At 37.7% G+C, this 24,382-nt stretch overlaps 1 protein-coding gene across 1 annotated transcript in view; it reads left to right on the plus strand.

Annotated features, from left to right (window-relative positions):
• LOC102964258 overlaps positions 1 to 24,382 on the plus strand; it is a 194,792-nt gene that overhangs the window by 64,621 nt on the left and 105,789 nt on the right. Inside the window, exons 20-32 of the mRNA XM_042965462.1 lie at positions 981 to 1,085; positions 4,230 to 4,283; positions 5,581 to 5,685; positions 6,204 to 6,257; positions 7,391 to 7,495; positions 10,406 to 10,459; positions 12,576 to 12,680; positions 13,227 to 13,280; positions 17,340 to 17,444; positions 19,201 to 19,254; positions 19,860 to 19,964; positions 20,519 to 20,572; positions 22,081 to 22,185. Coding sequence (XP_042821396.1) covers positions 981 to 1,085; positions 4,230 to 4,283; positions 5,581 to 5,685; positions 6,204 to 6,257; positions 7,391 to 7,495; positions 10,406 to 10,459; positions 12,576 to 12,680; positions 13,227 to 13,280; positions 17,340 to 17,444; positions 19,201 to 19,254; positions 19,860 to 19,964; positions 20,519 to 20,572; positions 22,081 to 22,185 — 1,059 coding nt within the window. The remainder of the gene's footprint in view (positions 1 to 980; positions 1,086 to 4,229; positions 4,284 to 5,580; positions 5,686 to 6,203; positions 6,258 to 7,390; positions 7,496 to 10,405; positions 10,460 to 12,575; positions 12,681 to 13,226; positions 13,281 to 17,339; positions 17,445 to 19,200; positions 19,255 to 19,859; positions 19,965 to 20,518; positions 20,573 to 22,080; positions 22,186 to 24,382) is intronic.

A 24,382-nucleotide genomic window follows, 5' to 3' on the forward strand; every position in this document is an offset into this window, starting at 1 on the left:
ATACAGCTGTCTTGTTTCCTTCCTCCCTCCTTCCTCCTCTTTCCCCCTTCTTTTCATTTCTAAACATTTTTTTTCTCTTTTTCGGCTATCCTGGGTCATTTTGTATTGTTTCCTATCTCCTGCAGATGCAGATACTTTTAGCTTGTTTTCCATTGCTTTACACATAGGAAGCACAATAGTTTTGTAATTTGTGCTTGATAACTTCTAAATCTAAAGTTTTTATGAGCATGTTGCTGCTGCCCGTTATTTCTGCTTATTCTCTCTCAGGTAACTTGTTTCGTTCTGTGTTTGGTTCTTTTGAGCGTGAGCTATTTTCCTTGGAAAATTATAGAAAGAAACCTTTGAGGCTAAGGATGGAAGCATGTTCCTAAGGAATACTTGCCTTTGCTGCTGCTGGGCACTTGGACAGAATCACCCACACTCCATGAGGTCATCAACATGACAGTTCAAATCCAGATGGAGCAAGTATCATTAGAACAGAAACAGCAACAGGGCTCTGCTTACCTCCCTAGGTTCCTACTTTTGATGAGACTTTGCACTAGTAACTTACTCTCTTATCAGCTCTTTAGTACTTTTGAGGAGATGCTTTTTACATTTTATCCAAGATTTCAGTTTCCAGAGGAAGGTTGGTCTGAATAACATCGTCCTCCACATAAATGGAAACAGAACTTGATTATAGGTTTTTGTCGGGAGTTGAGGCATCTAATCTGGGAGTTCAGGAAAAAAAAAAAAAAAACCCTCATTGTCAGCCACAGTTTGATTTTACCATTTGCTGTGAAAGATTTGAAAATTGCTCATTCGCCTGGAAGATTTCTATTCGAAGTCTAACATCCTTATTGACCCCCTTGATATATGTGAATAGACTATATTAAATCTTATTTTCCTCATGAGACTGATAATCATTAATGCATTGTGAGTAATGCGAGTGGTCACACTTTGGAATCAGTGAGTTTTCCCCATATTCTTTACTTTTTCACAAGGAGAGATTATTGATGTCGATAAAATGGATTCTCCTTTGCAAACTATGGGGATGAACCTTTCAGAAGAGGAAATTAATGATCTGACACGTGATCTACCAGCTGACAGTGAGTATTTAAGATATGTTTGAATTGGTTAATCTGAGCTTCTATAAAAGAATCTCTGAAAACTCTACTTTGGCATTAAGAAGACGGAAAACATGAAAGATGACTCAGACTGAAAGTAAACATGTTTTGCCCCTTGACATTTTCAGTAACTTCATTTCCACTTGGAGTATGGCCAAGGCCAAGGCCACTGTTAGAACTGAACAAAATTAGAGAGACCCTGCTGTGGAGGGAAGGGAGTGGGGTGCATTAAATAGAAGAAGCTTTAACACAGAAAAAAATTTTAAAAATTATAGAGAAAAGAGAGCAGAGCCCAAAGTGGGAAATTATTTTTAATTTCTTTTAAGTAAGCTCTAGGCCCAGTGTGGAGCTCAGTTCACAACCTGAGATCAAGAGTTGCATGCTTTACCACCTGAGCCAGCCAGGTACCCCTAAGTGGGAGGTTATTAAAATAGCATTTCTGTCTTCGCCTTACCATTTTCAAGGACATGTAGAAAGGCAGAATAGGGGCGTTTGGGTGGTTCAGTCTGTTGAGCGTCCAACTCTTGATTTCGGCCCAGGTCATGGTCCCAGGGATGTGGGATCGAGCCCTGCATCCAACTCTGTGCAGAGTGTGGCCTGCTTTGGACTGTCTCTCTCACTCTGTCTCTGTCTCTGTCTCTGTCTCTGTCTCTCTCTCTCTCTCTCTCGTGCACACGCGCGCTCACTCTCTCTCTCTTAAAAGAAAAAAAAGCGTGATAAAGGAGGAATATGAAGTGTAGGACCTATTTCCTGCACCAAAGGAATAGGACCAAGTTTTCCAGATACCCTTGAGGGGAAAAGGAACAGTAACCACTCAGGCCTGAATGTGTGGAATGCCTGAATGCTCAGCGGCCCCACCTATGCCTCTGCTTACATCCCCTCATTCTGAGCTGGATTCCATGGTTCAAGGACTGACTGTTCCCAAAGCTCTAATCTCCCTTGATGGGCTAGAGACAAAGTCTAAAGTTTAGTACATTCTGAATTGGGGCTAAAAGAATTCTCAAGCTAAATAAGCAAATGTTAAATATCAGCCTGAGAACGTTATAGTAGGGCTAAGAAGTATCTGTCTGGAACATTCCTTAACTATCATATAACCTTAGATGAATCAATACTTGCTCATCTTATTAAGGCACATTTATTCACATCATTGTGTAAGATAAGCACTGTACCCTTAAAAATATTTTTGTTAATTCATTTAATTTATTCTCTAATTTTTACCACTGGTAGTATACTAGAAGGACCATGCAAGTGGTCTTCATTGTCTTGTTTTCTTTGCTTGCAATGGTGTATCCGTGAATGAGACTAGATATGGAACAATCAGCTTTCATAATAGAAAACTATTTTTTGTCTATTTGAGATTATGGTGGAATTTTTTTTAATATTGCTAAAAAAAGCAGAATTATGGGTGGAAATATAGCTATTATTTGAAACTATCCTCTGGTATTGCCATTGATTTCTGTTCCTTATTTTAAAATAATAATTTCGGATCAACCAACATAATGAAAATCATTGTGAGATTAAAAAGTACACATGAAATAAAATGGACATGTGGAATGATTAATCCTTTTTTCTTTAAATCAGAGTTAGAATTTTTTTTAAGTTAATTTATTTATTTTGAAAGACACAAAGAGAGCGTAAGCGGGGGCTGGGACAAAGAGGGGGGGTGGACAGAGGATCCAAAGTGGGCTCTGTGCTGACAGCAGCAAGCCTGATGCAGGCTTGAACTCATGAACCGTGAGATTATGACCTGAACTGAAGTCAGATGCTTAACCGACCGAGCCACCCAGGCACCCCCAGAGTTAAAATTTTTAAGTTATTGCTTATTGGTGATCTGCTCATCTGGAGTTACTATCAGTATTGAGCTTAAAAAGAAGTTTTGTGAAAGATTAAGGCTCAAGCATAGAGCCCCAATTATATCATTTGGGACAGAAAGACCCCATTTAGGGCAAAGCTTTTCTCATACTGTGTCTGTCAGGACGGAGATATGAATTTACTGGAGAGGGCAAGATTCAGTTGAAGTAGGACCCAAGTTAAATAGCAAGTTTTACACCCAATAGGTGTTATCATCTTTGTTTCTGAGAATTTCCAGTGGCCCCGTAAAACTGACATGTATCTTCCTGCTTTCCTGACCTCACTAAATGGTTTTACTACAGAAATAACTTTTGGAGTATTCTGCCTCAAAAGATCCAGAAGAAAAACAAGGAAGATTCTCGTTAGCCTAGATTTAGCAACCAATGAATAAATGTATATTTGTCCTGTTCACTGTTCTAATACTTGTTATTGTGTACATGTAAGTGTCACACAGCTTCTGCTAAGAGTCACTGCGTGCTTCTAATACTTCAGTAAATATTTTTGAGTTATCCAGGACCTTCATTTGTAAATTTTCCATGGTATAGGGGTTTTTAGATATTGTATACTATAATTTATTACTTACAATCTAAAATCAGGAATTTTTCAAGTAACTTACCAACAGTGACAGTTTTTTAGGTCGTTTTTCTATCTTGGCAAAATATAGATCTCAAAAATCATCTATTTGTGAGATATTTCTGTTCTTTAACATATTAATGTCTTTTTAAATATTAATTTGTATGAAATTCAATTGGGTGTCTACTATGAAAACTATGCAAATCATTAGAGTTGGGAAGTTAAGCTCAAAATGAATATTGCCCTCAAGCAAATCATACGTCATGCAAATCAAGAGTAAACTGGTCTGCCTGGGTCAGTGAACATGAAAGGAAATAGTAATTAGAATCTCAGTAAAGAAAGAGATAATTTCAAAAGTCCAGTTGAAACAGTGGTGAATAAGATCCCAGTTTTAAATTTTGTTTTCCCTGGTGTGGCCCAAATCATCTTTGGTTTTCCAAAGTCTAAAGCTAAAAATAAAGTCTGATGAAAAAAGGTGACTTTTGAATCTCACACCTTTAGAGTTTTGCCATATGACAATGGATGAAAGCAGTTGTTAAAACAGGCACCTTTGTAACAAGTAGAATGATTATTTTCCATGTCCTTTTGTGCTCCTTGGGATAGGTGGGGGATAAAATTCAGTAGCCAATGAATGCCATTGTGCTTCCTGTTTTGCATTTCTCCATGAATACCACTGTGTATTTGATTTACATTTTCTTACAGTTCATGGGAAGGTTGAAATGAGAACGCATATGGATGGAATGAAACCTTTTACAGGTAAATAAGAGACTGTCACTTTTGTCCTGGAAAATATTTTGCTCACAGGGATGGATGATCAAAAACAGTTTGGGGAAGGGGGTCAAAATGCCACAAAGCTCTCTTACTATAAGTCACCTTTTTCTCAATTCTGCTTTCACTTGGTTGATGTACCAAACTTGGACTCTTTTCCAGAGTTCTAATCAGTTCTAATCAGTTCCAGAATCAACTGATTCTGATAGTTCTTTCTCACTCATTTAGTGTTTCGGTGGAAGGATAGTTTCATGAAGCAACCCACTCACTGCTCAGCTGTTTTTGCCAATGTCGCTCAATCTTTCAATAAGAAATCTTATTTTAATCTTAAAATAAGTAGATCTAGAGGGTACAATGCTAAGTAGATCTAGAGGGTACAATGTTTTAAGTAGATCTAGAGGGTACAATGCTAAGTGAAATAAATCAGTCAGAAAAAGACAAATGCTGTTTGATTTCACTCATGTGGAATTTAAGAAACAAACGAATGGGGCGCCTGGGTGGCTCAGTCAATTAAGCATCCGACTTCGACTCAGGTCATGATCTCATGGTTCATGAGTTTGAGCCCCTCATTGGGCTCTGTGCTGACAGCTCTGAGCCTGGAGCTGCTTCAGCTTCTGTGTCTCCCTCTCTTTCTCTGCCTCTCCCCCACTCACGCTCTGTATTTCTCTCTTTCTACACAAATGAATAAACATTAAAAAAAATTAAAAAAACAAAACAAAACAAAACAGAAACACAAACCAAAAAAAACTAGACTCTTAACTATAGAGACCACATTGTTGCCAGAAGGGAGGCGGTGAGGGGATGAGTGAAATAAGTTGATGGGATTAAGAGTTCATTTGTTATCATGAGCACCGATTAATGTCTAGAGTTGTGGAATCATTATATTGTGCATTGTACACTTATTCCAGTTACACTGTAAAGCTTTGACAGGATCAAATTATTGTCATTATGAAGAAAAAAGTCACATTATTCAGAGACAAGAATAAATACAATAAATGATAGCTGAATTTATATGTTTTCCATCTAGTATCTTAATTTGCTGGCCAATTGTAAAACAAATTTGTTCTCAGCAGGGCAGACTTGTTCCCAGAAATAAAAGACCTTCCTTTTGTAAACACTAAGGGGTTATGTTCTATTATGTGACTTCCCCATAATTCTGTGTAAACGTGTTTCCTTTTCCCCTTCCATTTCCTCAGATGGGGGGGATGCATTATAATGAGAATGAATTTTTCACCATTTCATGGAATGATTATTCTCAGACATTAATGTTCTTGTATTTTCAAAGGAAAAAAGGTTCATGTCAGTGATCTGGAGAAAGTTCTGGGAAGCATGGGGATCGAGCTCACAGCTAAGGAGCTTAAAAAGCTGCAGGAAACTCTGCCAATGGATGGTGAGCTATACAGAAGCCACAAAGACTTTCCAGGGAACTTGGTTTTGTGGCCCGTGTGAACAATTTAAAATTTTTACCTGTCGAGGGCTTTCTGAAAAATCCTGAAATTGATTAGGAAAAGGCATTGTCATTTGGATTTAGTCTGCAGTTTACCAAACCCTTCAGCCATAGCTTTGTCATCTGAGTGTCAGATAGTTGATCAGCCTATATCCTAAGGAAGAAAAGGAAGGAAACTGGAGGGGACTAGGAAAAGAAATAAAAGGGGAAGTCAACCGAAAAAGGAAAGATGTGTGATTGTTCCAACATAATAGTGTTTCCCTCAGCTGTCAGTCGCCTACTTGCCAGAAAATACATATATTTGTCACACTGAGACAGTTTTCTTTTCCATAACTTCTTCTTAAATTTAATACCAAGACAGAACACATTTCCCACTCAATTACAGTTGTTTTACTGAAGTTGTAAGTAAGTGAATGTTCATACCATTTCCCTTCTGACATGAATTGTTCCTTTTCCTATAGCTGCTGGAAACGTATTTCAGAATGCAATGTTGGATGGGGTGAAATCCACTAAGGGTAGGTTAAAAGCCTGATAAGAAAGGCAGAGACATCTGAAATCTTCAAGGTTCACATTTATCATTTAGATACGAGTCCTGTCTAGCTTCCTATGTATAGATTACTTAGTTACTTTCTTTTATTTTAAGTTTATTTATTTACTTTGAGAGAGAAAGATAGTAAGTGGGGGAGTGCAGACAGAAAGAGAGAGAAGGGGAATCCCAAGCAGGCCCTGCACTGACAGTGCAGAGCCAGACGCAGGGCTTGAACTCACCATCCCTGAGATCATGAGCTGAGCTGAAATCAAGAGTCAGATGCTTAACCGACTGAGCCACCTAGGCACCCCAGTTACTTAGTTACTTTCATCATCATAATATTTTATGCTATAATGTCTCAATACATCTTTCTAGGAATCCATACTCGCAACCCAAAAAATCTAATCATACACAGCAAATTATGAAGAAAAGGATTACCGAATTTTTAGGGAGTTGTGTAAGGAAAACTTGTTATGAAGGAAGATCGAAGGCAAATCCATAGAAACAAAAAGTAGATTAGGGTTGCGGGGGGCTGGGTGGAGAGGGAAGTAGGGAATGACTACTTAATATGTATGGGCTCTCCTTTGGGGATGATGAAAATGTTTTGGAACTAGAAGTGATATCTGTACAACATTGTGAATATGTACCAAATTCCACTAAGGTGTTCACTTTAAAATGATTAATTTTATCTAAAAAAGTGCTAAGATTCTGCTTGTTTTTAAGGTTACCTTATGATCTTCATTCTGTTTTAATATTAGTTAGTTAATAAATTAATAAGGTCCTATCATCAAAGCTCATTCCTATTCTCTCTAATATTGGTTATAATCAAATCATGTAGCCTATCCCTTCATGAGCTGTTTATAATACAGGCTTCTATTCAAGGTTTAAAGGAAGAATTACTAATTCTGATTTTTCTGTTGATTATTTAATGCTCTTAGACATGTTAAATGGGAGTTCATACAGAAAAGTAATAATCACATAAGTACATTTTCTCTTTTGTTTTTTTTATTGTAATAATGACAAAGTATATATATTCAGATAACAATTCACATTCAAAAATATATTTCTAATATTTTAAACTCATTTTTTTTCATGTTTCATTCCTGTATGTTTCCTAAGGAGGCAAAGTTAAGGTGAATAACCTGGACACTGTCCTGGAAAACTTGGGAATCAAGCTCACACAAAAGGAACACGAAGATGTGACAGAAAATCTACCACTTACCGGTGCGTGTTTCACATACTACTGTATCTTACAGGAGACTTTCTGCACTTGTACATGAGTGTGTCCATAATTAGTTTTACCTAGTATCAAAATGACATTTTTGCAAAGCTTAGAGAAGAAACTAGCCTTCTCTTCATTTCTATAAGCCCCATATCTTTAACCTCTTCTCTTTTGGATTCCAAGCATCACACACAGAACTATTATAACTACTTTCTGACCCAGTAATGAATTTACAAGGAGCAAAATGAATCTCATAGGCTAGAGAATAGAAAGGAAGGAAGAAAAATATGACTAATTTCCCTATTATTAGTATCCCTCAAATAGTTGTGTCCTAAGCCCATTAATCACTTTAACTTTTACAATTCCGTGTTACAATTCTCAGTGGACAGTATTATCCACACTCCTATTTCCAACTGTCATTATATGCTGAAAACTTCTAGATGTTTTTCTGCAGCCCAAATTCCTCCCCAAATATGGGTTGGGTAAAATCACATCCAGATTCCTGTTGGGTTGTATCTGCCAAATTCATTCTTGCTCAGCAAAGCCTCAGATCTTAAATTCACTATATTTAAAAATACCTACCAAAAACTATCTCCTAATTATACATTCCCTTTCTCAGCTGGTGGCACCATCATGTTCTCAGTAAAACAAATTTAAAAATTGACATTTTTCAGGGCACCTGGGTGGCTCAGTCGGTTAAGCCTCCAACTTTGGTTTAGGTCATGATCTCGCTGTCCATGAGTTCGAGTCCCGTGCTGGGCTCTGTGCTGACAGCTCAGAGCCTACAGCCTGCTTCAGATTCTGTGTGTGTCTCTCTCTCTGCCCCTCCCCCAATTGTTTGTTTTCTCTTTCTCTCTCTCTCTCTCTCTCTCTCAAAAAATAAATAAATATTTAAAAAAAAAAAACCCGAATTGGTATTTTTCACTGCAACTTTTTCTTAGTGCCACATCTCATTGAATACCAAGTCCTACCAATTAGGAGTGCTGACTATTTCATACATCTGTGATCTGACCCTTGCTTTCCTTTTAGCTTTATCTTATATTATTTCCTGCATCCACATTGCCCTATAACACTGAGGTGTCTGAACCATAGTATTGGATATAGGCAGGGTTCAAGATTCTTATATAGTCGGCTCTCCACCCTGTTGCAAAGCAGTAGCTATAAATGGATGAATTTTAGCGGAAGCATCTCCTGATTTTATCATTTGCTGTACGTCAACCCAACTGCTCTATTATAGTATGTTTACTTGTCTGTCTCACCCCAGAAACTGACTTGTTCAGAAATTATATTAAATTTATTATTAAATATATTTTAATTTTTAGTGCCTCATATGGTGCCTGAAATTTAGTAGATAATTTATGAAATTTTCTTCAGTTAATATACAGATCTTCTTTGTTATTTAATGCTTATACCATGGCATCTGATTTGATTATCCAATTGTCCTTTTCCACATACTCTCCAACTCCTAGAACAAAAATACTTAGGCATATTTCACCAGGCCAATTCTTGTCTATAAAATTAATCTCAAAGTTTACCTTTTCCAGAGCTCCCTGATCCCTGGAATTCACTTTATTTACTCTTCCTCTTAGTTTAAAATTCATCCTATTCACACATATATTATTATACACTTAGCATGTTGTATAAAAAGTGAGTGTCTTTATATCACTCTTCTTTGTTTATGAACTGTGATTTTCTCATAAGTAGAAACCATACCTACATCATTTTATATTTAGAGGCAATAAATATTGAAGAATGAATGGAATGATGGAATAATTAGACTAAACAAATGAAAAACAGTGAAAAATACAAATAATTCAAAGTGACAGAAAGTCTTCAAGAGGAACGTCAAATATAGGCTAGCCTTCTAACACTTCATTTGAGCAGTACATAACCAAAGGGCTCCAAATCATTGGTATAAATGTTATCAAAGCAAAAAGACAATTGCCTAATCATCACTCATGCAGTTTTCTGCTTTCCAAAGAAGGTTTGGCATAAATTATACTCATTTTGAAACAACCAGCAACATCCTGGCCAATTTCAGTGGTATACAAGGGAATACTTGTTCATACTTAGCACACGGGGGCAAACTTGGCCTTCTCTTGAAACCCCCCCTCAGAACCATCCTAATTCCAAGTTATTCCCAATAAGGCATAATATTCTTCTAAAGTTTATTGCTTTTTTTATGACTCATGACCCTTTTAAAAAAATAATAATTACTAGTGTTACACAAGGACTTCATGAAGCCTTAGGACATAGGAGAGCGAGTCTGCACATTCGACTCATCACGTAGAATTTTTATTAACCCATTAGCTTTCAGTGAACTGTTGAATCCCCTTTGTAACTAGTTATTATGTTACCACAAGTCCTTTCAGTTTGGAGACTCTCTGAAATATCTACCCGTCTTTTAGGGTTAAAGAGAAATACATACCTATCTTTACAAACAAGTGTATATAGTGTTAATAGAAGAAACAGGTCACCAATTTATGTGATCAAAAATCCCAAGACAGTTGTGATAGACAAAGAAACTAGAGAAAGACAAGTTGGGAAAAGGTAAGAAGACAAGAAAGGTGGTCCCCAAAGACTCCTCTGACAAATGTGGCTGAACCAAAGCTGATAAATTGCTACACAGCCAAATAAGTCACTGGGACCTCTCTCACCCTGCCAGTAAGATGGAGAGCAGCCTTCAAATTCAAGAGGTACATTCAAGACTCCATTTTGTCCAAGAGATAAAGACTCTCCCTCAACTAATGTGGAGTTAATTCTTTAAATCCAGGGTTTATATCCTTATAGTTGAGTCAGATAAAGCAGTGGAGCTAATGAACTTCGATCTCTTATTTCCCAATTTACCCTATTTTTTGTCTGTTTATATATGGCTCTCTGGCCTTATTACCTTATTTTGGCTTTCCTTGTAGCTAATGGGAAGGTTGAGCTCAGCACATTGATGGATGCAGTGGCCACTGTTACAGGTTAGTGAACAATTACTGTGACTCTAAGCTCCTAATTCATACATTAAGTTATATTTTAATGCTCTATTCCAACTCTCCCATCACTACCTTTTTACTCTGCCATTTTACCATTTTACCATTTTATTGGGGAAGTGTTTCTACTTTAATTGTCTAAACTAGGAGTTGGCAAACTCTGACCCTTGGGCCAAATCTGCTTCTGTTTGTGTAAACAATTTCATTGGAACACATCCAGCCCATTAGTTTGTGCATTATTTATGGCTGCTTTTACCATACAAAGGTGGAGCTGAGTAGTTGTGACAGAGATCATAAGTCCTACAAAACCTAGAATATTTTCTATTGTTTATAAACTTTTATAGAAAAGTTGGCTGACTCCTAGCCTAGAGTTTAACTTCAGAGTGATCTTACATCCTCGATTGTTATGGTTTACCACCGAGGGAGATTAATTTTAACGAATTATTTTTAATACCCTCTTTTACTCCAAGTAGTCCTTGTATATGTGATAAATTGTATGGAATTTTAACTTTTGATATTTACACTATATACTGAAGTGCAATGCTTGATAAAAAATTCTTTATCCTCTGAGGTTTCTTCCAAACAGTACTTCGGTATACATAATCTGAGTGTCATGAAGGGAAACTGACTTTCTGCAAACGTAGCCTCAAAGTACTAGCCCAGAGTGCACAGGACAGAAAGGCTCATGGACCCAGTTAAAATGTTTGAGTCACACAGTATTAAATCATTTAAAAACACACAGCAAAACAAAACAAAACAAAATAAAATAAAAACACACAGCAAAAATGGGGCAGAAATATGGAATACATTAACAAATTCAGGGTAGAGTGAATGGGAGGACTACACTAGTTGAATCTAAGGTGTGTGATGTGCATAATAAGTTTTGTGTCTCTCTCTGTTCAGCAGCATTAGTTTTCCCTGCTGCTGATGTGGTTATAAGGACCAGAATTGAGATTCAAGCAGATGGACCACAGATGGAAAGTGCTCTAGCCTGTGACACAAACTCTTTCAGAAAGACTCAGGGTTAGGGGCACCTGGGTGGCTCAGTCAGTTGAGCATCTGACTCTTGACTTTGTATCAGGTCATGATCTCACAGTTCGTGAGATCGAGCCCCATGTCAGGCTCTGCACTGACAGCACAGAGCCTGCATGGGATATTCTCTCTCTCTCTCTCTCTCTCAATCTCTCTGCCCCTCTCCCCACTCTATCTGAAAGTAAATAAACTTAAAAAAACAAAAACAAAAACAAAAAAAGAAAGACACAAGGACAAGTACCTGTAGCTAATAGTTGTAGCTTGCCATTAAGGCCATCAAAGAGCCATAGGTTTTGTGTTCCTTGAGCAGAGGACACAGAAGACCTAAAAATGGTGTCACCAATGGATTGCCAAATTAGAGTCATTTGAACAAGTGTCATAAATATTTACCACATCTTGAATATTTGGTGCCTCAAGCAATTTTAGAGTATCGCAAATATTTAACGCTTCTTATACATTTAGCCTAGCATATATTTAGTGAACAGGTTCTCCATGTGCATGTAATGCCTCGTGAGAATTAAATATTGCTCAGTTCTTTCATTCCCTTCTATCTCACTTACATACACTTTACTTAACTATTGTCTGTACTGCAAAACATCTTAAAAGATGTAGCCCGTGTTTTGTAAACTACAAACTTGAACTAATGTACTTACTTCACTTGTGTAATAGAATTAAATGTTCTCAAAGGCAAATGCACATTATGCTGAATTAACATATTAAGTAGTGAAGTAAAACCAGACACAACACTCATAATTAAGGTAATAACAGAGACACTGAATTTTAAATATCTGTGATATTTTAAATAACTTGGAATCCCCCAAGCCACTTATATCTTGCTTAAATTGCTTTACTCAAAAAAAAATTGCTTTACTCCATAATTATAGATACTGAATTTTTTGAGTAAAGGGAACAATTCTGTTTCCATGATGTCTGATGGCGCAAAGGTCTCATGCTACTTTGTTCATAGCTGTTGCATGATCTGCTAAATAGATAAATGACTTCTTTTTTTCATATTTTGGAGATTTTAGGTCATATCCAAACTTTTCATCTACTTACATTTCTTTCTTTGAAGGAGGAGAAGTTAATGTCAGTGATATTCAAAGTATTCTGGAGAAAATGGGGATAGAGCTCACAGATAAGGAGTGCTCAAAACTAAAGAAATATCTGCCAGTCAATGGTGAATATTTAAAAAAACAATGTAGCTTTTAAGGAACTTAGACTTGTGTTTATTTTTTGAGAAGTTCTAGAATTATTTCCATTTGATAAAAACAGGATTTAGAAGGAATTATGCAGTTCCAGTTTAAGAAGTAACCCCAGCGGTGCCACTTTATTTATAGAATCATTGGCCCCTTCAGTCACTAACCTGGTATTAAGTCAAGGAAGTGCCTATTCTAACTTTTGATTCTAGTTAGAAGGCATCCTCAAGAATAAACAGGGACATACAGGAAAGTAAAGAGTGAGAAAATACCAGAAAGGGAAAATGGGGAAATTAAAGGGAGGCATAGGGAATTAAGATGTGTGTGTTTCAGCATAGTAGAGTGCCCATAATAACTCCCTCAGAAGCCAGGGAGCCATATTGAAAATTTTTTCTACTTGTTAATTGTTTTCTTGGTTATTTACAATTAAATTAGGCCTTTTCTGGGGGTAAATTATGATGTCTGTCTTTCCTAAATGCCTAACTTAATCTCTCATTGGTGTGGTCTGATTTCTTTCTTTCTTACAGCTGTTGGAAAGGTGTACCAAAATAGGTTGATGGATGGTGTAAAAACCCTTAAAGGTGAGTGACAGGTATAGCAAAAAAGCAGATGAATCTGAATCTGAAAAGCAGATGAGAAGCCTTTACCACTGTGTGTGTATGTGTGTGTAAAACTACATTCATGTTTTTTCCAAAGATCTTTTCTGTATTTATTTTACGAAATGGCCTCCTGTACCATTCTTTTACCTTTAAGATGGAAGCAAAAGTCCACATAAAAGTAGAACTCTTGAATAACTTCACCCTTAAGGAAATGGTAAACTAGAAAAATGTCTAATCAGCACAAGTAGGTAAAAGGAAGTTTATATGTATAGTCATGGATTCTAAGATCATGAAGAAATGTCTTCTTTGAAAATTCATGACTATGGACCTATGTTCATGTTGGTTCCAATTCATATTTGCACTCCCTGCATGGCCCAGGAACTCACAAAAATTTAACAAAAAGTGAGGCACCTGGGTGGCTCTGTCACTTGAGTGTGTGACTTTGGCTCAGGTCATGATCTCATGGTTTGTGGGTTTGAGCCCCATGTCACGCTCTGTGCTGAGAGTGCAGAGCCTGCTTTGGATTCTCTGTCGCAGTCTCTGTCTGCACCTCCCCCACTCACATGCATGTGCGTTCTCTCTCTCTCTCAAAAGAAATAAATATTAAAAGAAAATTTTTTTAAAGTTTGCACCAGCATTGTAGTAACTCTAGTATTCAAGAAATTCATCCTCACATCATGGTCAGAAGAATTTTCCCTATAAAACTTTTCTTAAAATGAACTTGAAACAGAAAATTACAAAAAATGAAAAAAATTTGCCAAAAGGGAATTAAAAGCAAAAATGAACTATTGGGACCTCATCAAGATAAAAGTCTTCTGCACTACAAAGGAAACAATCAACAAAACTAAAAGGCAACCGTCGGAATGGGAGAAGATATTTGCAAACGACATATTGGATAAAGGGCTAGTATCGGAAATCTATAAAGAACTCGCAAACTCCACACCTGAAAAACAAATAACCCCGTGAAGAAATGGGCAGAAGACATGAATAGGCACTTTTCCAAAGAAGACATCCAGATGGCCAACAGACACATGAAACGATGCTCAACATCACTCATCATCAGGGAAATACAAATCAAAGCCACACTGAGATACCACCTCACGCTGAGTGATCAGAGTGGCTAAAATGAACAAATCAGGTGATTATAGATGCTGGCCAGGATGTGAAGAAATGGGAACCCTCTTGCACTGTTGGTGGGAATGCAAACTGGTAGAGCCGCTCTGGAAAACAATGTGGAGGTTCCTCAAAATATTAAAAATAGATCTACCCTATGACCCAGCAATAGCACTGTTAGGAATTTACCCAAGGGATACAGGAGTGCTGATGCATTGGGGCACATGTACCCCAATGTTGATAGCAGTGCTTTCAACAATAGCCAAATTATGGAAAGAGCCTAACTGTCCATCAACTGATGAATGGATAAAGAAGATGTGGTTTATATATGCAATGGAATACTACTTGGCAATGAGAAAGAATGAAATCTGGCCTTTTGTAGCAACGTGGATGGAACTGGAGAGTGTTATGCTAAGTGAAATAAGTCAGGCAGAGAAAGACAGATACCATATTCTTTCACTCTTATGTGGATCCTGAGAAACTTAACAGAAGACCATGGGGGAGAGGAAGAGGAAAAAAAAAGTTAGAGAGGGAAGGAGGCAAACCAGAAGAGACTCTTAAAAACTGAGAACAAACTGAGGGTTGATGGGCGTTGGGGGAGAGGGGAAAGTGGGTGATGGACATTGAGGAGGGCACTTGTTGGGATGAGCACCGGGTGTTATATGGAAATAAATTTGACTATAAAGTATATTTTAAAAAAATTTGCCAATATATACGATAAAAAATGGAACCCCCAAAGACTTCATATGATACAAATATTTTAGATAGACCATAAAATAAGTATGCTTTAAATGACTAAATTCACAAAAGGAAAATGGAAATACTCTTAAAAACTAGCACAGGAAAAAATGGATTTGAAAGGAGTCAAAATTTCTAGAAATGAAACGTCTAGCCTGAAAAATTTAAAAACATAATGGTTTTATTAGCAGATGTAAATGAAGAATTAATTGGATTACTGGAATAGAACTCTGAAAAAATTACCAAGATTCCAGCATAGAGACAAAAACGTTACAAACAGGAAGGAGGAGTAAGAGGCCTGAGGGTCAGAGTGAAAAATCTGCCAATTTATCCAACAGTATACAAAAGAGCTAACAGAGACAAAGAAAGAAAATGCTAATTTGAAGACCTAACAGTTGGTAATTTTTTGTGATTGTTCAAAGACATGGATCCTAAAACACAGGGCACGTAATGAGTCCTAAAATGTTGCTTAAGAGGTCTCTGGTTAATCATATCGTAAGGAAGTCACAGAACACCAAAACAGAACAAAACAAAAAACCCTAGGGGCAACCACAGTGCATTCTGACTACCTACAAATGAACAATTAGACTTATAGTGGACTACAATGAGATGCCACCTTACACCCCATAGGATGGCGATTTTATAAAAAGGGACAGAAGCGCCTGGGCATGGCTCAGTCAGTCAGTTAAGCATCCAACTTCAGCTCAGGTCATGATCTCACAGTTCGTGAGTTTGAGACCCACATCAGGCTGTGCTTTGGATCCTCTATCCTTGCTCTGCCCCCCCACCACACCCCGCTCATGCTTTCTCCACTCCCCCCCCCCACTCAAAAATAAACATTAAAAAAAATAAAAATTTTTTAAAAAGGAACAGAAAATAACAAGTGTTGGTGAGAATGTGGAGAAGTTGGAACACTTGTGCGCTGGTGGTGGAAGCGTGAAATGGTGCAGCCACTATGAAAACCAGTATGGCAGTTCCTCAAAAACTTAAAATTACTACATGATTCAGCAATTCCATTTCCGGGCATGTGTCTTAGTTCATTCAGGCTGCTATAATAAATTTCCAGGGACTGGATGGCTTATAAACAACAGAAGTTCATTTCTCACAGTTCTGGGGACTAGAGTCCAAGATCAGGATGCCAGCATGGGCCCTCCTTTGGGTTGTATTTGTACAGTGACTTCGCCTTGTATCATTTCAAGGTGGGAGGGGCAAGGGATCTCTGCAGGTTATCCTTTATAAAGACACTAATCTCATTCATAAGGGCTCTGCCCTCATGACCTAATAACCTCCCAAAGGACCCATCTCTTAATACCATCAATTTGAGAATTAGGTTTTCAATATATGAATGGCAGGGGGTAGGGGGGCACACAGACATTCAGACTTTTGTAGTGGGTATCCAAATTTGTATATCCAGCACTATTCAAAGAGCCAAGAGATGGGCTCAGTCTGTGTGTTCATCAACCTTAAAATGGAAAGAAATTGTGACACAGGCTACAACATGGTGAACATTGAAGACATTTTGCTAAGTGAAATAAGCCAACCACAAAAAGACAGATACTGTATGATTCTATTAATGTAAGATAACCTGGAGCAGTCAGATTCGTAGAGACAGAGGCTGGGTGTAGGGAGGAATGAGGAGTATTGTTTGAGGAGTACGGACTTTTAATTTGGGAAGGTAAAAGGTTCTGGGATGGATAGTGGGTGATGGTTCTAAAACAAGGTGAGTATATTCCATGCCACTGAACTCTATCCTGAAAAATGGTTAAAATGGTAAATGTATGTCATGCATATTCTACTATATATATATTTCAGTCTCACAAAATGAGAGAAATTATTAGACATTTTTGGGAAAATTTATTCAGAGGAAAGAACCATGTAAACTGTTCAGCAAACAAAAATAATACTTTCCTACTGGCAGAAGCATATGAATTTTGTTTTCTATATTTCTGTAAATCATCTTGAAGTTCTGCCACAGTCTTTAAAAGCTAATTATATGAATGGATTCCCACAATTACTCATTGGAGGAAATTCTAATTCCACCTTTATTACTGACACTCTTAGATACAACCGAATATACATTCGACCTTTTTCTTTAAGGTGAAACCAATATCTATAACACACAGTAATTCATAGCTATTGTCACATTCTAAGGTTATTCAATGTTGCTTACATTCTTCTCTTTCTTCCAAGGAGGGATTGTTGATGTTGCTAACCTAGACACTGCTTTGCAAAACATGGGAATGAATCTCACAGGAATGGAAAATAGCGATTTGATAAAGAACCTACCTGTTGATGGTGAGTAAGCATATACATTTTTGCATCACTGAATATAACTTGAGTTGTGAGCTTCTATAAAATCATCTCTGAAGAAGTTTGTTTGCCAGTAAGAAGATATTTGTAAAAACTTAAAAATGAGCTCAGAAAGAAAATAAAGTAATATTCTTTCTTGTCATTTTATTAACATATTTCATCAATCTTTTTAATTCTGGATCCAAAGGAATGCTAAAAACATAGTCGTTTGATTAGGACTACAAAAAGTGAGGGAATAGATAAATAATTAGGGGTGAAAATAGCATGAAAAACGGTCTAGAGGAGATACAGAAAAAATAGGAAAATAAAAGAGAAAATGTGGGAGATTAAACATGAGAGGCACATTCCAAAGCCGTACGATAGCACTCATTCATTTTCTCAGAGTGGTCTGCAAACACTCAGGCTGTAACATACGGAATTTTGCCTTTTTCTGAAGCTACATAATATCCCACTCCTATTTCAAATTCCATGATCTAAATAAAGGCCACATTCTCAGGCAGCTCCCTTGAAGAACTAGAAACACTGAAATACAATTGAAGCTGAATTAGGGCTGAAATGCGGTGGTTCAATGAAAATATTATGCTAAGTGAAAGAAGCCAGTCACAAAAGGGCGCGTATTGTATGATTCCATTTATAGGAAATGTCCAGAATAAGCAGATCTGTATGTACTACATATTAATGTTTCCATTTGGATTTTTAGAAATCTTTTCCTCATATAATATACTGACACTTAGTCCTGACACTTTCCCTGACACAGATAGATTAGTGATTGCCTAGGACTGCAGTTGGGGCTGTAGATGGGAACTGCAAATTAATGGTATGAGGTTTCTTTTTTGATAATGAGGTTTCTTTTGTGGAATATGAAAATGTTCCAAAATTAGATTACAGTGATATTTGCAGAATTCAGTCTATATACTAAAACTGTTCACTTGTATACTTGAAATGGATGAATTTGTTTGGTATGCAAATTATATCTCAATAAATTGTTTAAAAACGAATATTGGCCTGCTCTGTACTTTTAGAGCCAGAAGATAATAAAGAACAAAAATGACATGAAGCTTCTATTTACATATTTGTCATCTACAAATTAGACAAAAAATAATAGTTTGTGCAAATGCAATGTCTTTGTTGGTTTTGGTCTAGTAAGGAAAAATGAATCTGAGATCCTATAGAATCCCAAATTTCTATCTTTGTAATATGCTTTCATGTTAATGTCTTTAAATATTGATTTAAAAATATACAGAATCTCTCCTTTTAAAATTATCTCAAGCCAATCACTGAAGTGATCATTAATTTACTCATAGGGAATAAAGGAGTAAGAAACTCTGTGTCAAAAAAAAAAAAAACAAAAAAAGTCAGGAACTACTAAGTACCAGCCTATTACATAAGGAGATCAATTGTAAGAGCCAGATACAAACATTAATATGTAGCACACAAAAATTGTAAATTCTGTTCCTTGTGCCTGATGTAAACAGTGGAGAGTTTCCCAACGTATAGGAGTCATGAAGCAGACTCTGTGGGAAACGGTGACTTAATTTTATATCTCATCCTTAACTACCAGAGGTTTAATTTTCTGTAGTTCAATGAATCAAAGCTCTAGTAATATTTTAGAACTTCTGGCTCAAGATGAATATAGGATAAAATATTAGAGTATACATATATTGCTTTCTTTTTTAAATTCCATATTGCTAATGAGTGCCGGTGTTATATTTGTATTTGATTTACATGGCTCTCTTAACAGATAATGGGAAGGTTAAAGTGAAAAAGTTAATGGATGCATTGAAAATGTTTTCTGGTGAGTGGCAAGTTACTATAAAATTGTACTATTTTTAAAATATCTCCTCAACTTCCCCAAACTGTTTATATGTCTTTATATTATGTCTCATTGAATACTTGTTTTCAGAATCTTATGCTGTATTTATTTGTACAACTTAAATTTTAAAAATACAATGAAAATTCTGTGTCTTGGTAAGAAATCTGGCCCAAATGTTTTTAATAAAGCAATAATATCACTTACCTCACTAATATTCAAATAATCCCATGCCTTGATAGGCATATATGAAGAGAAAAATCACGTAATTTAGGATCTCCCCAGAATTATAAGTTCCCCTGCCAAAATTATAAATTTTCATGATTTCCATCATTCTAATTTGCTGGCCAATCTTAAAAGCAAATCTACCCTCTGCTGCATTAGATGCACACAGATCCATCACTAAGAGAGTATGCCTTTTAGGAGATTAAGGACCTGTGTTCTATTTGTGGCCTCCCTGTGATTCTGTGTAGTTGTATGTGTTTCCTTTTACTCGCTCGCTACTTCCGAGCTGAAGGTGATCATTTTTTCATTATCTGGAATCATTAGACTCCAAATTGTCACGCACTGATGTTCCTGTCTTTTGAAAGGAAAAAAGATTGATGCCAACGATCTGCTAAAGGTCCTGGGAGCCCTGGGGATCGAGCTCCCTGAAAAGGAACTAGTGAGGCTGAGACAGACGGTGCCTATCGATGGTGAGCCATATAAGTCTCAGAACAGCCTTTCCGGGGACATTGGTTTTGGGGGTCATTGTCAGCAGTTCTAAATTGTTGTCTCTTTGTTTCTCCTAAAAAGTACTGAAAATAATTTTTAAAACAAATTAAGTTTGCTGACGTACAGATTCAACCTGTCAACCCAGCTCTTTAACCATAACCATATTGCCATCAGAGTTGATGCAGGTTGTAATAACACTACCCAGTCACGCCCCTGAGAGGCCTGCATGATAGGAAGGAAACTGAGGGAAGTGAGACACAGGTTAAAAAAAAGGGGGGGAGGGGACATAAAGAAGTAGTGATTTTTTTTTTCCTGCACAGTATAGTCTTCCCAGCAGTCTTCTTGGTTGCTGAACACTGGGTACATTTTTGTCACAATTTTTTTCCTAAAATAATTTTTATTTGATGAGGAGATAGAACAGATTTCCTAGGGAAAGAGTAAAAAAGATTGCTCCTAGAATTACCCAGTTGCCCAAAAACTGTGTGTCCGTGTTCTTTTCCTTTGGATATAAATTATGGTTTTTCTTTTTTAATAGCTACTGGAAAGGTGTATAAGAACAGATTGTTGGATGGTGTGAAGTCTGTAAAAGGTATTTAAGAACCATGATTAGCAGAAAAGTCTGCTAAATGTCAACACAAATATCAACACAAACATCTTACCCCCAGGTTTTGAGTCATGTCTACATTCCTGTATTTAGATTTTTTTTATTTCATTATGTTAAGTACTTTTGCATAATCACCCATGGTATAGTATTGCAAGGGATCCATTCACTCTTGGAGAATATTTCTAAATAGCACCCCCAAAGAATCATTTGAAATCTAATTTATACAACACATAATATACAGAATATCATAGGCAGTTTTTCTGAGTGTTTGCCCAACAACAATACAAAGGATTTTGGAGTGATCTTTAATAATTTTATGGCACAAATCAAGTTATTTTATTTTTTATTTTTTTAATTTATTTTTTTATTTTATTTATTTTTAAGGCAAAGAGAGACAGAGCATGAGTGGGGATGGGGCAGAGAGAGAGAGGGAGACACAGAACTGGAAGCAGGCTCCAGGCTCTGAGCTGTGAGCACAGAGCCCGACGCGGGGCTCGAACTCACAAACTGTGAGATCATGACCTGAGCCGAAGTCGGACGCCCAACCAACTGAGCCACCCAGGCGCCCCTCAAGTTATTTTCTATAAAACATTCTTTCCTAAAGACCAGTTAACAACAATAGCAGCAACAGCAAATGTGGAAAAGAAGCATGGTATTGTGGCCAAAATGCTTTTTTACTTCCTCTTCCTGTAGGTCCTTAGAAAAAGAGACCAGAAGGGGAAGTAGGAAGGGAAAGAGGAAAAGGGTAGAAGGTTTGCTGCTATTTAATGAGAGAAGCCTCTTGCAGGTGGCAGTTGGCCTCCTGACATCCCAGATACTTGGAATAATTCCAGTCAGCAACATTCCTTGGAGAATTTTGTGGTGAATGTGTTATTCGTGACACTTCTCTTTGAGAGCATTGAGTCCATTTTTATAGTCTTTTCATCTTTAATACACTTTTTGTATATTGCAATAGCAGAACATTGATGATCTGAATCTTGAACTATCCCTCTCAGCTGATACCTTGGCTTTGTTTTGGGGACAGACCTGCACAGTATTCTCTCTGTATTCCCCATGGGGACAGTCCTATCATTGCTATTCTTTTGGCCCCTCTTTTAACAGATGAGTATTACTTAATACTACAAATAGTAACTTTAAACACATAATCACAGCCTGTCACCCAGTAATGCTTCAACCTCAGAATATTTTTTAAGTAGGCTAAATGCCCAATGTGGGGCCTGAACTCACGACGCCAAGATCAAGAGTCACACATTCTACTGACTAAGCCAGCCAGGCACCCCCAACCTCAGACATTTTATCTAAGTTGTTCTTGACATCATTTTAGGTGATTTACTGAGTCAACCTTATATGCCTGTTCACTAATACAAATAAATTGTACCTTTTCCTTTGTTTTTTTTATCATACTAAAATGCATGTGAGAAAAAAAATTATATATAATCTTTGGAAATCACGTAATATTTTTTTTCATGATTACTTCCTGTTTGTTTCTTAAGGAGGGATGGTTAAAGCCAATAACCTAGACAATGTTCTGGAAAATCTGGGAATTGAACTCACAGAAAAGGAACGTGAAGCTCTGGCAGAAAATCTGCCACTTAGTGGTAAGCATTGTAGATAATAATGAGCCTTAGGAGTTTACATTTATGAGCTTGTGTAAGAGAATGTATATTAACTAGTGATATTTGGTATACCAAAAGAAATTAGAAGCATTTGCAAAGACAGGGATGAACAGTCTTCATTTAAGAACAGATCACGTATTATTTAGGGTAAACTACATTTTTATTTAAAAACAAACCTAAAATTATGTCCCGGTTAAATGCAGCAGAAGTTAAATTCTTTCCCCCGTGAAAGTCCAAGGCGAGAGTATCTTTGGGTAATGGACAGTGGCTCTTCTCCATTCAGCGATACAGGGATCCAGGTTCCTTGCCTGTTGGATTCCTTTTTAAGGCCTTGTCATCGTTTCTATCTAATAATGGAATGGAAAGGAGAGCATGAAGGAGAGAGAGTGCACACGTTATTTCCGTAGCCATCCCTTTGTGGAGAACCGGTCACGTGGCTGCACCTAAATAAATGTGAGGCGGAGGTGGGGCGGTAGAGATGTAGTATCTGTCTGGGCATCCACTTCCATTTATGATTCTACGCTCTGAGAGGAAATCAGAGTATTGGTAGGTAGTTGGCTGCTTTTTGTGTTTTGTTTTGTATTCATTGACAGTTGCCTCAAATATACATGCACCATGTGATTTGAAGCCCAGGAGGCCTTCCCTAAAAAGTCTCCGTGAGACTAGAACTGAAGAAGATAAAATAAAACTAAATCAAATCAAAATAAATCAATAAAGGAACACTGTTTCCTAGTCATCTTCATTGAGGTTAACAGTATATATTTCCAGGTAACAAGCCCAACACCAGATTGCAGCAGATGGTTTTTGCTTTGTCCCCAGCTGAGGACTGTTAATGCCTAAAGGAGCCTGTAACCAACCACAACTTAGACAAGCCTTAAGTTCCGCAATGGGGAAACTGGCTCATTAACAGAAAAAAGGTGTAGTCTTAGGCTTCTTTGTTTCTCTTGCACATGCTTGGCTTCTCTGTCACCTGCCCATTCCAGCTTCACGTTCTTCAAGTCGAATCACTTACCTTCTCATTATGTTTTAAAACATCACTCAGAAATGTTAGAAAGACCTAAGGAACAGGGGTTATGGTTTATGCAGTCAGCTATCCTCTTGAGGCTTTTGGTTTATAGATTTGTGAAATTGTAGGCCTTCCTTTATTTTGCTTTGGGGAATGGTGGTGTGCAACCAGTGAGGTTAGTTGGACAGAGCCATGATCTCAAGAGTGCCATGCTTGGGGTTTAGTGCTCTGATTTGGCCATCAAGAGAGTCTTCATAATTTGCTTTTAAATTTTTTAATGTTTATTTATTTTGGAGACTGAGAGAGACAGAGCGTGAGCAGGGGAGGGGCAGAGAGAGAGGGAGACCCAGAATCTGAAGTAGGCTCCAGGCTCCGAGCTGTCAGCACAGAGCCCGACGCGGGGCTCGAACCCACGGATCGTGAGATCGTGACCTGAGCCGAAGTCGGCCGCCCAACCGACTGAGCTGCCCAAGTGCCACAAGAGAGTCTTCACAATTTTATCTTTGAATTTGTGTTTCCTAATTGAAGTCTGATGGGAAACTAGAGCATGGCTGGGGCTTGGCACCCTGGCTCAGGCATGTTACTGCCCCTGCCATTTAGTCCCCAGGATGTATTCTGGATCAACCACTCCACAGCCTCTGGTATGGCCAACCTCCCTTTCACCACCATGCCTGGCAACATCTGCATCCCCTGACCCCAACAGGGACCTGGGCATGGTTGCAGGGAGGGCTGTCATTGGCAACCTGTACCTGAAGGCATCTTGTGACAAGACATGGCAGCAGCAGTCCCCACTCTGGGCTGGCAGGGTCAAGCCTGTTCCTCATCCCCTTCCAGGTATCTAGTGTGTCCCCATGTCAAGGCTGCATTACTCTTGGGAGTCGCCTGTCCATAGTGAGTTGAGGCAACCAGTGCATAGGAAAGTGAGACACGTGACTCAATTTTCAGATGTGTGGTTCTGGCGGCAGGAGGAAGGAAGGAAGTCTGCTGCTAGTGAGCCTCGTGCATGCTGAGTAATGGGACCACCCGGGGTGCCTGTGAGGTTCTGCACTCAACCCTAGAAGATGCCATGCCTGTGACAGTGCAACATTTACCAGCTGACTTATAAACAAAAACTAAAACAAAAACACCACCATGACAGTTTGGGAACAAGACTGTGGAAGAAAAAAAAAAAGC

Source organism: Panthera tigris, chromosome E1 (assembly GCF_018350195.1).
Source record: "Panthera tigris isolate Pti1 chromosome E1, P.tigris_Pti1_mat1.1, whole genome shotgun sequence".
NCBI classification, from domain to species: Eukaryota; Metazoa; Chordata; class Mammalia; order Carnivora; family Felidae; genus Panthera; species Panthera tigris.